The sequence below is a fragment of the Hipposideros armiger genome, unplaced genomic scaffold (assembly GCF_001890085.2).
Source record: "Hipposideros armiger isolate ML-2016 unplaced genomic scaffold, ASM189008v1 scaffold_25, whole genome shotgun sequence".
Lineage (NCBI taxonomy): Eukaryota > Metazoa > Chordata > Mammalia > Chiroptera > Hipposideridae > Hipposideros > Hipposideros armiger.
In genome coordinates, this window is record NW_017731375.1 from 5428169 (window position 1) to 5447056 (window position 18888).

The following is an 18888-nucleotide window of genomic DNA, read 5'->3' on the forward strand; positions in this document are numbered from 1 at the left end:
CCCCCTCACACAATTTTACGTGTATCTTTCTCTCCTCTCTCTCTCCCTTTCTTCTATGTAAAAGTCAACATTACTGAACTGGGTTGTACACCATGCATTCTATACTTATGGCCAGTTTAAGGGCTTGTCCAGAGTAATTTCACTATAAAGGTTTTCAGCCTTTGCACTGACTTTGGAACCACCTGCACAGCCACCACAATAGCCAACAGGTTTGACCTTGGGCGTTTCACCCAATTTCCCTGATCCACGGTTTCCTGGTCTGCACGCTGAGAAAGGACTACGTGATGGCTAAGATCCCTTCCAGCTATTAAATACTGTGATCTAGAAAGACAGGCTTCCTATTTGATTTTCTAGAAATACTAACGGATGCAATGAGGCCAACAGCGCTACATTTCAGCATAGGCACAACAGTCGTCATAATTTTCTAAGCTAACTCTCAAATATCCTTAAGTACTCCCACTGCAGAAAGTAAACTTACAAATTTTAGGAGAGGGTAAGAAATCAGGAGCTGGCCTGTCCCCCTGCAGCCATGGGTGTCAGGCCTGAGACCCGAGGCCCGGTCCTTGAGCTGTGCAAATACTCAGAACTTGGGGTCCTGATGCACCACAAACCACAGACAGGCTGAGGAGGAGCGACTCTTTGAGGAGCCACCCAGAAGCTCTGACAGGGGCAGGGCTGGTGGCAAGGGCACTGGTGTTCCCCTGGCTGTTTCTCGGCCCGCCCTGGCCTGGCCGTTATAATCTGTAGACTACAATGACCATGGTGGAAAATGTTCTGGCTAGCATTCTCTTCAGGAACGACATCTCTCTAATTTATGTAGCCAAATATAAATTAAAATTTAAAAAAGAAAAGGAGACAGAGAGAGAAGAGACGGAGGGAGAAACTGAAGAGAGAAACGAGTTAATGAGTGATCAAAAATCCAAGGGGGACGAATAGGCAGAGCACAGAGGGTGTGCCAGGCAGTGCAAGTCGTCTGTGTGGCACTGGAAGGGTAGATACATAGCATGACACGAGTACATCTGTCAAACCCACACAATTACAACACCAAGAGTAAACCCTAATGTAAAGCATGGACACTGGGTGATAAGGACGTGGCAATGTAGGTCCGTGTATTATAACAAATGTACCCCTCAGGGATGGGATATTGACAATGGGGAAGGCTGGGGAGGGGGTCGGGGATGTTGTATTTTCCTTTCCATGTTGCTTGGAACCTAAAACTATTCTAAAAAATAGTCTATTGAAAAAAAAAAATCAAAGTAAACCTAACCGGAGTGTGTGTGCACACGCGCGCGCGAGAGAGGATGGTAAGGGAGAGGATGGAGAATAAGTTTTGAGAAATGTAATAAAGACATGCTATCAGTGTTCCTGATATGTTTCTGCCATTCCCTGGTGTCACTGCAGATACAAACGAACACCCTAAACTTTGGGGCACTTCCCAAGCAGAAACACTATAGGAAAAATTGGCCCATGTTAAAAATTAAATTACTTATAAAGGCAAAATGCAGACTATACACAGACTACATCAAAATAAACAGCATAGCATGAACTCATTGAACACATGACATGAAACATGCTGCTGCCCATCGGGCCACACCACTCATCACAGAAGCTGCCTCCATTTCCTAGACGGGCGCTAAACTAGAACTCGTCTCCCAGTGCCACGTTAAAATACAGCGTGGGCCCCAAAGAAGTGCCGTCACCCTGCACTCCCTCCCTCCTTTCACAGACACCGCCAGCTCCGCCCAGGCCCCAGAGCCGGGCATTCTTCCACTGCTCAGCCTCTGGGAAGACGAGGAGTTACCTGGTAAAGCAGTAATGAAGTCCCGCTGCAACATGGGCTTCAGGTATGAGTTGATATGTCCATGCTGGTAGTGACACATTCGGGAAATGAGGTGCTCCACAAACTCCACTTGATCGGACTCGGACCACTGGTCGAAGTATTTAATACACAAGTCTTTTTCTTTTTGATAGTTTCCTTCCGATGGCCTCTTTCTGGAGACGATCACAGATGACGTTCCATTACTTATCTAGTTTAGAAAAACAAACAAATGATGAGCTCCACGAGGAAAAGGCATTTAATTGGTATTTCATTAGAAACATTTTTCACCCTGTGTATTTAATCTTAAAATGCCAGTTTTACCCTAAAGCCTTTACCATTTATTCCTTTATTCATTCATTCAGGAGCTCATTTTAAACGTATCCAGGGCCCGTGTCCTCGAATTAGTCTCCGAAGTAGAGGGTGAAGTAGAGCTATTTCTAAAACTGAATGGTGTCTTAAGCATCATTCTCCAATGCTTATTCCCAAACCATGCTGTCATCAGATAACAAATGTTAGAGAAAACCATCTTAGAAAAACTGCTCAGCTTGGCAAAGTGGCCATTAATCGTTTTACTTCCTCAAAGTTGAAAGTGAATGCTATATTCGTCTCTGCCAGTGGTTCTCACTTGTGTGTATATGAGAATAACAAGAGGAGTTCTTGACACACAGATTGCCGGGTCTGCCTCAGACCTTCCCACTCTGTTGGTCTGGAATAGAGCCCGAGAATGTGTGTTTCTAACAAGTTCCCAGGGGCTGCGGCAGCTGCTGGTCCAGAGAGTACACGTTAGGGGCCTGACTTTGAAAACCACTGGTTTATCCACTGGAGAAACCTGAAGGTAACTGAATCTAAAAAGCTTCATTTTACCCAGCAGTTCCGATTTCCATATTGTTTCAAGGGCCACTAAACTGCTGGCAGCAGGCGTTAGACTTTCACTCCCTCCTTTGGATCACCTACTCAGAAAGTGACCCAAGGTGGGCCACGTGTGCCTGAAAAGTTCTACGTCTTATGCGGCTGGTTCATGGATGTCCCACAGACTCTACACTAACTGTGCTTTTCTCACCAAATCTGCATGGTCCTTGTACAAAATCAGTATGTTTGTTAAAAATTGAAACTACACACACTGCATTGGGACAAGGGCACCCAAAAATAAAACCTGAATCCCTAGGCTGAAGCCACAACTACTAGGCTCAGTAGCCTAAGTGTTTAAAAACAAAAGTAACCACAACGCTTCTGGCAAACATTGGCCAAGCTATCTGCCCATCACTCCTCTGGCAGCCCCTTTCATGTGGAATACCAGAAGGAAGAACATATAAAAGTTTTGGAAACTGAAGAGCTGCATTACAAGTATCCATAATTCCACTAGGAGCTTCTCTCGGAAGTCTTACATAGAAAGAACCAAGAGCTTTAATTATCAGTGTGTTCCCTAATTGAAAGAAGACAGCCTTTGTCAATATCCAAAGGAGGGCTTGGATTTCCTTGATAAAATCTTATAAACCTTTCCTGTCTGAGGCAAGTTCTTACGTCCACATTTAGGGGTATAAAGTCGGAAGGCATTGCTTTCCCATCTCATTTATCTTAACCACTTCCTTGTCTTGGAATGGTTTTTCCTTGTAATGTGGATGAGGGAGCACTCACTGACAGCGGGTGCCACCAGAGGGCAGCATTGAACAGGAATTTTGACGTTGCTTTTAGTTAAGACATTCAGACCCAAAAGTCAACATTCAAAAACAGTGAGATGAAGTGAAAACTCTGCTGTGGTGAATATCAACTAGTATAAGGAGCATCTTTGTTACTCGTAAGCAGGAGGATGTCTACCATGTTTGTAACAGAGAAAAATGAGAAATAATTGCCCAATTATAGGCAACTGGTTAAAGCAAATTGTAGTACATCTTCCCAAAGTACCATAATGTCATCAAAATTAGGTTTATAAAGTAAGATTTTAATAACAAGAGAATATTTTATGAAATAACAAGGAACAAAAGGCAAGAAGCCGAATTTTACACAGCATAATCGCAATCATTTGTGCGCGGGAACCACGCCAGGACAGAATAAAAGTACGTGTATGAAAACGTTAAAAGTGCCTAATCTAGAGACACAAAACTATATATGTTCTCTTTCCCCCCCGGTTCTGACTATACTTTTTTCATAATAACTTGCCAAAATCATTGCTTTCCTAACAGGTTAAATATCATGATGGTAACAACTTGCATTTGTGTACTGCTCTCTCATTTACAAAATACTTCCATACCCATTATCTTATTTGATAAGCAGAAGGGCTATTATTTCCCTTACAGAAAGGTTCCTAACCCCCTAGCTCCCTAGAGCCCTGGTCTATCATTAACTACTTGACTGAAAGCCAGATGAGAGAAAACCTGAAACCAACATGTGAACGACCACTTGAACTGAAAACATCACTAGTAACTGAGGAGAATCCCACTGCAAGCCTCAAACGTGAGGAAGGATCGGAAGTCAGGGTGCGCAGTCTCCAAACCAGCGGGCACACTTCTCCAGCACGATTTCCACTTCCACTTCTAACCACCCACGTGGCCCAGAGACCTTCCTGGCATCACTTTGCTTTGTTTCATTTCATTTTAAATTTTTGGGGATACTTCATTCTTGCCAACTAATGTACCCTTTCATTTCAAATCAAATGAATCTAGAGAATTTTTTAAAAAAACATTCTCTTCCGATTTAGATTTGTTCTGCCTTTGTGTCTTCATGAAGGGAAACATTATCTATACCATAATGGTTGATAAAAACACCAAATCATGAAATGTCACATGCTTCCCCCCCCCCCAAAAAAAACCAAACAAACTGGGGAATTGGGAGGAAATCGGGCAAACTAAGAGCCAGGAAAGAAGGAAAGTGAGTTTAAAAGGGAAGGACAAAGGCCCAGGAAATGAGGAAGGGCAGGGGCGGGAGAGCAGACCCCACTGCTCGCGTGGTGTGTGGGATGGTGCCGTTCCGGTGAGCAAGGACAGCATCGGTGCAGTGTGCATCTCTGGCTTAGACAGTGACCAGAGACAGAACACGTTAGGCTACAGTCACTTCAGAATCTTTACTGTGAAAACTCCAAAATCTTTACTATTCATAATGACACTTCCCTAAGGAACAGAGGATAAATTAGTGTGAATTCTGAAGCTAGCAAAATTGCACACCCGCACAACCAAAACTGCGCGGCTCTTGTTTTCAATGAGGTCATGAGCTGAGGGAGCATCTTATCTACAGTAAGTCAACTGCTGTCTCATCTGGGCGCGGTCATTCCTACCTGCCAAAGAGTATTTTTCTTTGGGGACTCATCTTCATTTTGATCCTCCATAACTGAAGTGTTCTAAGGGGGGAAAAACAGGTTATTTGAATTAAGCCGAGTTTTGCAAATCCTAAATAACTACACCAAAATATAATTTTGAAGACCCAAACTAGAATGTACCAATGCAAACCCAAGAGCTACTTGCTTGTGGCTAACAGGTGCCCTTTGGGTCAAGGGGGCTGTGCTCATCATCTTTCATAAATCAATACAGTTAATGCCTGGACCAAAGTAAGCATAAGGTCTTACTTATAGGAAGGTTGGGCAGACTTAAAAAACAGACTAAATTATAGGAGTGGGGCTGAGGCTCTGCCTCAGTCATCACTGTTATTATTTTACTTGTGGCAAGAAGCCCCAGAGACCCACTAAGTTCCTGATTGCACAAAACATTTACTAGAATGTCTGCTATTCAGTAGTCCAGCCCAGCCATCAGCAATTAGAACTGACAAAGCCCTGGAGGCGCCCCCCGCCCACAAGCCTTTCTCTTTCCTTCCTGGATGGCCTTGTGTTTCTGGAATGGCTTTGCAATGCCCCCTAGCAAGCTCGGTGGGTGCCCCAGCCTTTCCCTGAAGAGGCTGGTCCTGCTAGCCAGTAACAACCTGGCTTGCCTGAGGTCTTCATTAGCTTTCGATTTTGTTTACTCCACAAAGAGGGGCTGTGTAATTATTCTTTCTGGTGACCTAGTCGCTCAATAGATGCCCATTAACTGGAGATTACACATGATTGGATTTTCCCTTTTGAAGCTCCTACCTAATAGCTAAATGGAAACTTAATGAGAAGGGGAAGTGGGAGAGTTGTGCTGAGGAAGGCAGAACAACTCAGTCCCCCTAAGATTCCTTCCTAAATCTAAACAAAATTAGAAGACTGGGGTACAAGATTTAAACTACAACATTTGTCCCATAGTATTGTTCAAAAGGATCCTGGAGATCTGTTTACCGAGATCCTGTTTACCGCCTGGAGGGGACAAGCTTATCTCTTAGATTTGCCCCATTTTTCCTTTATGCTTGCTCTTCAAGTCACAAAATGTGTGGACCCATACAGTATTTCCAAACAGTTTGTTTGAAAACACCAATGTAGGTAAGGCAGGAGAATCAGCACTGAACACCAGGAACGGGGTATGATGCAGTAGGAAAGCCAAAGAAACCAACGAGAGAAGGTGGGACCCTGCTTTGGTGGCTCGCTCAGTGTGTGTGTGACCCTCAGCAAGCTGTGCTACCCATGTACACACACAGAGTTGTTGGGACTGCGCTGCGACTACCCAGCACAGGGCTTGGTAGGTAACGGATTCAAAGTCTGTTCACGCCCTGCTTGGAAGACGCTGCTTTCCCCCGTGTGGTGCCTTCTCAAGCTTTTCTAACCTCACACTTTGACAGAATGGCTCCAGATGGTCGCCAACACAGAAAAGCCACTGGCTTCCTCAATAAAATTCTATATGCCCCACAGCACCAAGGTCTGCAATGGGAGAGGGGGCAGGAGAGATGGGCCCCAGTCCGAGGACCAACCACAAGCTGGCGGGATAGTGTGACCAAGTGTCCAAAACAGGTAGGTCTAGAACGGGTATGGCAGCTATAAAGGATCCTGAATGAGACGGGAATGGAGACTAGGGAAACACGTAGTATTTCTGTCTCCATGTAGTTTTCCTTTTGCTGCTATCTGGAGGGACTTAGATTAATAAAGCTGGCAGGTTTCGTTAGGGGAATGAATAACGCGGGAATAATGACTCAGTACACCATTTCCGGAGTCTGTCTGGTATTACAAGGCCATCCTTACAACATCACAATGTCCTAGGTTCTAAGGAGGGTGGCCAGAGAAACAATGGCTGGACACATGAAGAGTTGAGCATGTAACATGGAAGCTAGATGAGAGATAAGTGCCCGCCCTCATGTCTCCAGGCACCCCAGGAAATGTACAAGGGACGTACCTATGTACAGTGTTGTCAACTAAAAACTTTTGAAATATAAGAGCCTGAATACATGAGAGCTGTTCTTACTTAAGCTGCCTTAATACTTTCCTCACTCAGGGAGGAAACAAAAAAAGTCAGACGTCCCTGCAGACTACACAAGAAACAATAGTCTTTGCAGTAAGAAAATTTAATTCTTCCTTTCACTCATTCCAAAACAGAGAAATGGTGTTTATATAGTTGAAAAGGAAACAACCCCTCTGATTGTTTCTATTTTCTTAAGCAACTATTTTCTTAAGGCTTGATAAAAGTTGATCAAGATATACAATTCAATAAAATTGTATTTAATGAAGTCCTGTGGGGGCTGGAAAAGCGCCTCATCATATATTTTTTCAACTTATAAAGCCTTCAGGAGACGCCTAAGGGAAAATGCTGCTTTCCAGCTGCAACAATCAGAGGATCATTTCCAAAGTGTATTCCAGGTGACACGAAATGCTCAGAGAAAGGTCCCCCAGTCTACGTAAGTACAACAGATGCTGTGTACTGTGTGCACGTTCTCTCTCTCTCTCCCCCCTCCCCTTTCTCTCACACACACATATACACATATCACATCCATTTCATTAAGACAGTAAAGGCTCTGTAATGTCTCATAATTTAAAAATCATGTTAAGGGGTGACTGGTTAGCTCAGTTGGTTAGAGTGCGGTGCTCATAGCACCAAGGTTGCCAGTTGGATCCCCTCATGGGCCACTGTGAGCTGCGCCCTCCCTAAAAGAGTCAACTATGCCATTGTAGCTTGAAAGCGATGTGTAACCAATGACGACGGCTGTTCCCCAATAAAATTACTATATATATATATATATATATATATATATTAAAATTCATGTTAAGTTAGTTGAACCTAGCTTTCTCATGTTGGTTACTATGAACATCCCCCTTTTATAATAACATCTCTTAACACTTCACATATTGGCAAACACTGAGCCATGGCAATAGCAGGGCGTAATCTCTTCCTCCTCACACTTCACCAGACAAATACTTCTGGGAGACAAAGGAAATGCCCCCTTTTGGTAAATAAAATATATACCTTTTCTAGTCCCCATCATCTTTCCCAGGCTGCTACATGGGGAATAAGGAGGGATGGCAAGAATCAAAAACTCCCTTACAGGAGCCACCATTTTAAAAATCACTTTGGCATTTATTCCTTAGAGGTGTAACAGACAAAAGGGCACAGGTTCTTTGAAGAGCAAGGTAAGACAAAGCAGTGAGCCTTCCAAGGGAAAAGGAAGGTGGTTTCCTACATCCAAACTCTGAAACCATGTGGTAAGCCACTCTGAGAGCTGAAATCCTCTTTAAGCCTGCAACACTTCTGGGAAAGTCAAGTTCTCTGAAATACTAACCTGGCTTATTCACTTCCTATCCTTCTCATCATCATCTCTTTCCTCCTACGTCTACCAAGAAGCGTCACATGTAAATAAAAATGCAAACCTTCTTATTCTGATACGACTACCCATGAAAGATACAATCTAGGAAGCAGCAGCTAGACTCGAGGGCAGATCAACTTTGGTACTCCTGACACTGGCTGGACCCAGGCAATTCTTTGTTTGGGCGGGGAGGGCCCTGTCATGTGCACTGCAGGATGTGTGGCAGCATCACAGGCCACTACCTACTCGTAGCATCCCCCTCCCCCGCCCTAATGATGACAACCAAAATCATCTCCAGATTGACCAATGCTGCAGGGGCCCAAAACTGCCCCCATCCCTTAAAAGCCCCAGCTGAAAGGGTGTCACTGCCTGGACTTGCCTTCCTGGGCAGGTTTCCTAAATCACCACCACCTCACACCTGGTCTTCTTCCTCTCTGGGCTTCTTTCTTGGGCCACTGTGACGGTGTGCAGTTTCTTCCAACACAGTCTAATCTCACCACGGCCAAGCAATTCATGGAGTACACAGATACCTAGATTATGGAGTAGGTCCTGCTTGCCCTTAAATTCGTGTTTGGGAAAACTTAACTCAGGGGTTCTTTACTAGAGATCCATGGGTTTGGGGTGTGGATGAGGCTACAAATATCACAAAGTCACGAGCAGAGAAGTCATTGTGTACACCTGCCTCCAGAAGGAAAATCAGAGCCTTCGTTAGATTCTCAAAGGTATCCCGAGCACAGTAAGATAGCAACGCGTGAGCTGACCAAATGTGGACCAGAGTGGGTGGGGTCTAGACACACGTGTTTTGTTGTTTCCTTTCCTTAAAGGTCTCCAGGTAATTTTTATGTGTATCTGGTTTTCAATCACTACTATGGCACATCCTATGGAAGGAAACTGCACTGATACCCTCACAACAGACTCTGTCCAGTATGCGGTTATCTCAGAGCTCGCAAATGCCATGGGGACTAATGCCTTCTTATAAAGCCTTCAGAAGATGCCAAAAGGAAAATGCTTCTCTGCAGCTGCACTGATCAGAGGATCATTTCCAAAGTGTATTCCAGGTAACACGAGATGCTCAGAGAAAAAAGGGTCACAGCGTACAATTAAGTATGACAAATGCTGTGTGCTGCATGAGTGCTCTCCCCACCCCCCGTTTACATTTCATTAAGATAGTAAAGGCTCTGCAACGTCTAGTAATTTAAAAATCATGTTAAGTTAACTGAACTTGGCTTTCCCAAGTTTGTTGGATATGGACATCCTTCTTTTATAATAGTATCTCTTAATTCCTCAGCACATATTGGCAATCACTGGACTAGGGCCATAGCATGGCATAATTCCTTCCTCCTTCCGGGAGACAGGCAATGCCCACTTTGGGTCAATACAGCATATACTTTTCCTATTCCCCATGATCCTTCCCAGACTGCTGTGTGGGGTTAGCCCACGTGTAGGCACAACAGGCTCTAGGCATGATATACCTCTGCCAGTAGGTGCCACCAACTGACACTGACTATATCTCATTTAGAAAATTCCATACTTTAAGAGTTATATAAGAGGAATCAACTCCTACTTTAAAAATGCTACAAATTCTGTATTGAGTTTCATGATGAGAAATGTATATAAATGTAAGCTTTTCATAAAATATAAAAAGCATCTTTACTCCTGAGAGGGAGGGGAAAAAAACAAAACCTACAAAGGATCTAGAAAACATGGGGATAGTCTGCCATTTTTTTCTGGCATTTTTAAATTTTTGGACTTAAGACATTATGTATGACATATATAATGCAAAATGCTATTAGCTAACTTAATTGAGTCAGTGTATTAGGACTGTTTCATACAGTGTCTTTTAATCTTCAGAAAAAATATATAAAAGTAGAGATTCCAAATTTACAGAAGAAACTGAGGATGAGAGACATAAGTAAAACTGATTAAAAGTCATTCAGTTAGTAAATGAGAGACGTGACACTCAAATCTGGGCCAGTCCGATGCACAACTCAATGTACTTTCCATACAGAAAAATACATCCCAGGTGTTTTCCAAGTGCTGATTGTAGCCTACGAAATCAACTTAATGGGCTGCAACCAGCATTTTTTAATGAAATGAAATTGAATCTGGGAATTCCCCGCCCACAGTGATAAGCACAAGACAAATCACACAAAAAAAGCTAAAAGGAATGCTCAAAAACATAACAGGAAAATTCAAATTAAAAGGAAAACAAGTCATTATCTAAGCAAGGAGAGCAATATTCAAATCAAACTATTGGACAGCCTAAAAGGTTTTGGAAAAATCTCTAAAAGAGGATAATGTGTGCTTTTATGTACTGGGGAAAAAAAAAAACACACCACAAAGTACATCAAGGAAAAAAATACAAAAAAAAAAATTTAAAACACCTTTCCATATTTGACAGATCAAGCAGACCAAACAAACCATTTGATTTTCCATGGACAATTTAAAAAAACTGATAGAGCATCCTAGGACACAGGAGAAATCTCCAATACAGTTAGAAACCAGAAAGATTATTATATGTTTAAGATCAGGCCAAGCAGAAAAGTCTAAATCTAGTTTGCCAATTACAACTTGCCATAAATTCCAAAGGTAAGCACACAGAATAATGACTGGCAGAGGCAAACCAAACACCTTTGTTTTGTTATTGTTAATTCCACCAAGCCTCCTAATCTAGCCTAAAATTCTTTTCCCTTTAACCTAAATCTTACCAACACATTGCTAGGGAAAATGAGATCACTGGCATTCATTTGGAAAAAGAAGAGATGAGCTTGTCCAAAAAAGCAATCCCTAGCTCTCATACTAATCCCCCAGCTCAGAAGGAAGAAAGCCATGAACACATCTATGCACACGTGACTTTTTAATACAATGACTGTGGCCACCACTAAACAACAGCTTCATCAGAAACCTTCTCCTCCCTCCACACGAATTCTAAAACAGAGGAACAAACCAGTTGTTTTCTTTCTACACTATAATAAAAATAAAAAGTAACAGATTGAAAATCTAATGGGAGTTTGATTAAACTTGCTTTGCTGCTGTGTGGTTGTTATAATGTAGTAAATTTTCTTCTAATTTATCTAATTCCACTCAAACTTGCAGTCCTGCCCTCTCCAAAACACATAGTGACATAAGCAATTTTCACCTATACCAGAAAAAAAAAAAAAAGAAAAAGGAGAAAATTCAGTTAATGAAACTCCCACACATAAAAGAACAAAAGAAGGGGGGGGGGAGAAAAACAAGAAGAAAACCAAAACAACAGCTCAAATCAGCCTTTCTTAACTGAGGCGCTGCAAGATAAGACGACCTATTGAGAGTGATTTCAGTGCTATTTTCTTAAGGACAGTATGTAAATACTATTACTGCTCTAGTTATGTATGAGAGAAGTGAACTTACTGTATACCGTGTATGCCTTAGTGCATTATGGCATACTGCTCTCATGGAGTCTAATCGAAAAGAGTTACTCCAAACTGAATTAAATATGCCCAAACAAGCATTCAGTGATATTTTTTAAATGCCTTGAATCGAATATTCAAAACTTAAGAGCAGAAATGTACCAAAGCAGAAAGAAATGAAACAAGACTTAGGAAAGAAATAAAAACAAGATCATAACAAATGAAAGTTACAATGCTCAAGAATGAGAAATTCAAATAAAACATGTAATGAGTTGACCACTGCACTGTACACCTGAAGCTGAATAATACTGTATGTCAAGTATAATTTTATATATATATATATATATATATATATATATATATATATATATAGAGAGAGAGAGAGAGAGAGAGAGAGAGAGAGAGAGGGAGACACAGGACATGGAGTATAGTATAGGGAATAGTCAATGAAATTTTAACAGCTATATATGATGTCAGAGGAGCAACAGATGCAGGGAGGGGGGTTGTCACTTAGTGAAGGGTGAAATGTCTAACTATTACATTGTTTTGTACACCTGAAACTAAACAATGTACACCAGAAACTAATAAAAAAAAATTTTAAAGCAAAAAAATAAAAAATGACGCATTGATAAAAACCAGGAAAATAACCTAAGAGAATGAAAATGAGATAAAGAAGCAAAATGGAACAGAGATAAAGTAGTTGACATGAAAGAGAAGATCCAACCTACACATAATTGGAGTTTCTAAAGATGAGTTCACACGAGTGCAACCACAAAGAAAAGATACAGAAATAACATTTAAAACTGTAATGTGCATGCGAGCACAGCCACAAAGAAAAGACACAGAAATAACATTTAAAACTGTAATCTAAGGGGTTACCAAGGACTGAATGAGAGGAAATGGGCAGTGGCAGCTAAGAGGGTTTCATTTTGGGGTGATGACAATTGATTGTAGTAATGGTTGTACAACTCTGTGAATACACTGAAAATCAATGAGTGATATACTTCAAATGGGTAAATTGTACATGTAAATTATATCTCAATAAAGCTGTACTTTTTAAAACTGTAATCCAAGAAAACTTTCCAGAAATAAGAGAAAATCTGAACTGCATGTTAAAAAGGTCTCCAGGTACTAACAAAAATTGGCCCACAGCATTAAACTCCGAGAGGTATCCTGGGAAAATTATTAGACTTTAAAGAAAAAAATTTCTCACACTCTCCAGTCCCAAGTAATTTTTTAATTGAAAAATCTTACAAGAGAAAGAATATTAGTAAGACTGGCATCAAACTACTTAAAAACAATATACCAAGCAAGGCATCAGTGGAACAGCATTTTCCAAACTTTGTAGCAAAAAAAGTATAAAGCAACAATTTTATATCCAAAGGCAACAAAAAATAATTTTAAATAAGTAACGGGTCAGGGCATTTTGTATTTATGAGCCCTTCTTAAGTGACCAAGAGACGACTTGGAAAACTCTAGCACAAAGATTAATGGTAAATGTTAAAAATAATTAACTACAGGCTGAAGAATAAAGTGAAGATGAAGATGAGGGTAAAAGACTATGTCATATATTCTGACAAAGTAGAAATAATGCAACTTAAGAATCGGAAGAAAGGTACAGACAGGAAGAGGAAAGAAATAAACTGATTATTGTATAAGCAACAGGAGGGAGCTAAAGAATACCATCCAAGATTGATAAACTTGTTCATAAAACATTAAATAAGAAACCAAGATTTTGAGGCATTTTAAAAATTATAAGTAAAAGGTAATCAATAGAACAAAAATATAAGCCTAATTTTAAAAAGAAATTTTAAAAATAAAAGCAAAAAAAAACATATCATGAAAAGAAACTAAAAGATATGCATGCAAAGAGATATGGATTAAAAATATACTAACACACACTACTCCCAATAAGATAGATCAAGAGGACAAAAATATAAAGTTCAGGAGAATAAATATAATTAAGAAGGCTGGAAAATCTTAGAGCTCTCAAATTTTACACCATTAACAGAGACTAGTTAAACCTGCTTTTCAAGCACACGTGAAAATTTTATAAAAACTGGCTATATATTAAGTCACAAAGAAATAATAAGCTCCACAAAAGGAGAAAAATGAAAGAATAGTCTCTGATTAAAAGATAATAAAACTAGAAATAATTCCTATAAAATACAATTAAAAGTTTCCTTTCAAACTCAATGCTATAGAACAATTTATGAAGCTTCGTCTGTATGTCATTTGAAAATCTGGTAGAATTCCCTTGTGAAAATGTTGGTTTGATGTATTTTTGTGGATTAGTTCTTTGATAAGTTTCTTTATTCTTTTCTTCATAACTTATTCTTCAGTAAGACAACTCATCATCATAAAGATGACAGTTCACCCTAATTTATAAGTTTAACACATGCCCAACAATCACACAAAAAGCTCTTTATGGAAACCGAAACAGTCAAGTTGATGCTCAAGTTCATATGGAAAAACAAACTTGTAAAAATACTCAGGAAAAAACACAGAAAAAGGAAGGCTACAAGGAGATGGGGAGCATTTAAACCCTACAAGACATTAAAATAACACTGCAGACAGTCTAATTAAAAGTGAGGGACTTTTATGGCATATGAATACACAATTATCTCAGTGTAGGAGTCATCCAGCTTTATTCCAGAGTCAGAGGGTAAATATATGAAGCTTGTGGAAGCCTCACAGTTTCTGTCACAACTACTCAACCCTTGTGTTGTAGAGCACAAAAGCAGCCACAGACGATATGTAAATGATGAGTGTGGCTGTCCTACAATATAACGTTATTTACAAAAATAGAGCTGGGTTTGGCCAGCAGGCCAGTTTGCCAAACCAGGGTCTAATGGAATAGAATGTCCAGAAATAGACCCAACTACATACGGAAATTTAGTACACGATAAAAGTGGCATCTCAAATCACTGGGGAACTTTTTAATAAGAAATGCTGGGACAAATAGCCCTTTGGAAAAAGATAAAATGAGATCCATACTGAACACAATATATATGAATAGACTGCAAACAGATCAGAAATTTAAAGCGTGAAACCATATGTACTGGAAAAAGACATGTGTGAATTTCTTTAAAACCTGGGTGTAGGGAAAGGTTATTTATGAGTCAAAATTCAGATGTAATAAAAGAGTAAAATTTAGCTAGATAAAAATTTTAAACTTTTACATAGCAATATTTTTAAAAATATGAACAAAGTCAGAAGATAAGTGAAAAACTGGGGAAAAAAATATTTGCAACATATGTCACAGATAAAAGGACTTACTTATACACTTAAAAGTTTCTAAATTCAGGGGGATAAAAATTACCAAAATCCCAATAGGAAGATGAGAAAAAGAAATAAACAGATTTTTTAACAGATATAAAAATGACACTTAAAGATTTTCAGGCTTATGACTAGAGATGCAAATTAAAGCTACACATTTCTCACCAAACAGGGGCAAATAGTCAGAAGTATGACAACACATCCAGTCAATGAAACAATGATGAAATAGGCACTCTGGGAGGAGAATTTGGCAATATCTAACTAAACTACGTAAGCAGTTTTACGTTTCGACCTGGCATTACCTCTAATCCTGCATTTACCTTTTGATCCAGTAACCCCACTTCTAGGAATTTTCCCTGAAGATACACTGTAATTAAATAATAATATGAAAATACATATACACAAGGTTATTCACTAGAGCACTGTTTGTAATTAAAAACAAAAGCAAAAACAAACAAAACTGGAAACAACCTTCATGCTCATACATAAGATGCTGGCTTACTAAACTAAAGCGCAGCAACACAATGGAGTACCACTTAGCCTGAATCAGAAATAAGGAAGGCCGCCTCTGTGGACTGATACAGAGTAATTTTCAGGGTACATTTTTAGGTGAAGAAAAAGCAAAATGCAAAAGAGAATATAAAAAGGGAATTATAAACATGAAAAGGGTTACCTTACAGAAGGCTAGAATGGCAACATCATTGTGAACACTTGGTGTTTAATGAATAGAAAAGGAGGTAAAATAGAGACAAAACCATACAGACGTTACCAAACGTGGTTGGCTAAAGGGCTGGGAAGCAACGACATCCCCATAGCATACTAAGCACACCTACCACCCAGATCTAAATACCATTCTTCACTACAAGAATCAAGGCCCCTTGGGCATTTGATGGATTAAGGCTGAATATACAGACATACAAGATGAGCCTGGAACACTTTTGTTGCAGCAGAAAGTAAGGAAGTGCTTAAAGAATTATGAGGGGGCCTGCCGAGTGGCGCGATGGTTAAGAACTGGCTTGGGACGCCAGAGGGCCCCGGTTCGGATCCCACATATGAGGGCCAGTGACACTGCCCTCCACAGCTAAGATGCTGAACAACAGCTCAACCTGGAGCTGGGCTGCCGTGAGTTGCCGGCGACGCCGGAGGCTGCAGCCCCTGCTGCAGTGGGTTGCCATGGGCTACCGTGTGTAGCCAGCAGCCAGTGTGAACGGCCAGCAGCCACAGTGAGCAGCCGTCCAGAAGCCGGCGACTGATATGCCTCGCCCAGGAAGAGCGCAATGATGGTGCCAACTTGGGCCAGTGAATCAACGTCCTCCACAACTAGACTGAAGAACAAAATGACAGCAACTTGTCTGTTTCCCTTCCCCCAATTCCCCAGCACTGTTCCCATCCCCCCAATTCCCCAATAAAAATCTTTAAAAAAAAAAAGAATTATGAGGACAGATCAAAATACAGGAGCCAGCTTGAAAGGGACCCCCCCACTCCCTGGACAACCTTTGACCATAAAAATAAATGATAATAATAGACTATATCTCACTGAATAAAATAGGGAACCAAAAGTGTATACTGAAATAAATGAATACAATGAAATTCTAATGAAAAGAGATCATTTATACCGTTTCAAAGTACCTCTCTCCATGAAAACTTAATTACGAAGAGAAAAAACATAACTTTACAGTAAAGAAAGCTGCCAGACACAGCCTAACTCAAGGAATCAAAGTGATCACCACTGGTGATGAGACGAGAACACAGCATTACTTTTGCGATATTCCTATAGAAGATATATAACCTAAACCTAATCATACGGAAACAACAGACAGACCCAAAGTGACAGACATACCACAAAATAATTACTCTGTAGTCTTCAAAAGCGTCTAGGTCACGAAAGTCCGGCAAAGACTCAGAGAAACTGTTCCAGATTGAAAGAAACTAAAGAAGTATGACAAGTCAAGGCAATGCATCATTCTGAACTGACACCTTTGCTCTAAAGGACATTCCTGGGACCTTTGATGAAACTGAACAGAGGCTGAGGACTGGATGGCAGTAATGTATCAATGTTCATTTACTATGATTTGATTCTCATATTACGATTATGTAAAACATCCTCCTTTGTAGGAAAGAAGTATTCAACCAGCTTTAAATTCAAATAGTTTGGGAAACTATTGTATTGTACTTACAACTAAGCTTGAGATTGTCTCAAAATAAATAAAAAGCAATCTTTCAATCTTTCAATGGCTGCTTCGCATTAATACCCAACACTTCAAATTGCAGGATCATATCCCAAGGGGAAAGAAAATGTGCTAAAACCTTTTGTGTGTTTTTCACCACCACTGTCAGAGATCTTAACAAACACCTTCGAACTAGTACTGAGGAGACTACAGGTTCATGTGTCTTCCTTCCCCAAGCCATTCACTACTAGTTGACAATTAGGGGTTCATCATCACCCCTTTTACTGTGAACTCTGCCAGATTCCCCTGGGCAATGTTTCTTTTGGCGAAGTATTTTCTTTGTAATTAATTAGGTGATAATTTCTTCCAACTACCATTACTCTAACGCATAATTTTTCATTTCCTGTTGTCTTAAAGATGAAGGATTTAACATTTATTTGCCTTTTACTCCAAATTAAATAACTAAGGAGCATCCTTTTAAGAAGAGATTTTACAAGGACTCCAGTAAGTGACTCCTGGTTTTCAAAAGGGATGGGGTAGAAAGAAGGTTCCTTACAGCACTGTCAAGAGTCTTTACATGCAATCTACCTATGAAGGTTGGCTGTTGGTTCTTGGTATTACCAGGCCATAGCGGAGTGCATGGCACAGTCGGTCGTCAGTAAATAGGTACACGATATGAGTGATTCTATGATTTCTTCGGTATTTTCTGAATAACCTCATTCTAACTGAACAATCTCAATTTTGAACTCTAGTCACAGCACCCAGGCAGTCCGATAGCAAGGCCTAGGCTGGCACAGTTGTTATGTGTTTGAAATGCCTCTGGAGTTTTTTTTCTTGGCCAAGCATGTCCAGTAGTGTGAGATCTTTTAGTAGGCCATGCCTTAGCTGATTCAACATATACTCAAATTGCTCTGACGGGAGAGCTGCCATTTGTCAAGAGGCTTGTGAATTTAGAAAATACTACTAAATCACGTAGGAAAGACCTGTTAAACTTTTTCAAAATGATAACGGTTCAATCCTAGTGAGGGTACAAGGAGATGCAAACCCTCTGGAAAAGAAACAATTCAACAAGATATATACAGTTTATCTCCTAAAAATATATCCTGAGTAATTCAAAATGGAGGCAAAGGTTTATGCACAAAGACGTGATTAGTCTTTTAATAATTCAAAATGAAGATTCTAAGCATTCAGAAAATAACTATGAAATATTCATGAAATACATTGTACAGTACTTTCAAATTTTGTTATGAGAAATTGTTAGCAATAGAGAAACATTTACTCATCCTGAATAAATGTACAAAGCACATAAAAAGTAAAAGAAAGCATATAAAATTACAGTCGACCCTTGAATAATGCAGGTAGTTAAGGGTGCTGACCAGGTGAAAATCCATGGATAACTTTTTTTTAAATTATTTTTTATTATGAAATACACATTTTTTAGAATTAGTTTCAGCTGTACAACACAGTGCAATAGTTATACTTTTTACCCCGCCAAGTGACAACCCCCCTCCCCCAATCCGCCGCCCCACTTCCCCCCAATATCATACATATCTATTACAAATCCCTTGACTCCACTCCCACACTATACTCCACGTCCCATGAC

The 18888-nt window shown here is 40.1% G+C and overlaps 1 protein-coding gene across 6 annotated transcripts in view; it reads right to left on the bottom strand.

Annotated features, from left to right (window-relative positions):
- Nucleotides 1-18888, bottom strand: part of FBXW11 (F-box and WD repeat domain containing 11) — a 109128-nt gene that overhangs the window by 38177 nt on the left and 52063 nt on the right. For 4 of the 6 annotated variants that reach the window (XM_019635958.1, XM_019635961.1, XM_019635960.1 and 1 more), the window contains 2 exons: nt 5088-5150; nt 1802-2027 (listed from right to left, as the gene is read on the bottom strand). In XM_019635958.1, the coding sequence (XP_019491503.1) occupies nt 1802-2027; nt 5088-5150 (289 nt within the window). The remainder of the gene's footprint in view (nt 1-1801; nt 2028-5087; nt 5151-18888) is intronic. The other 2 variants (XM_019635959.1, XM_019635964.1) reach the window with 1 other exon arrangement.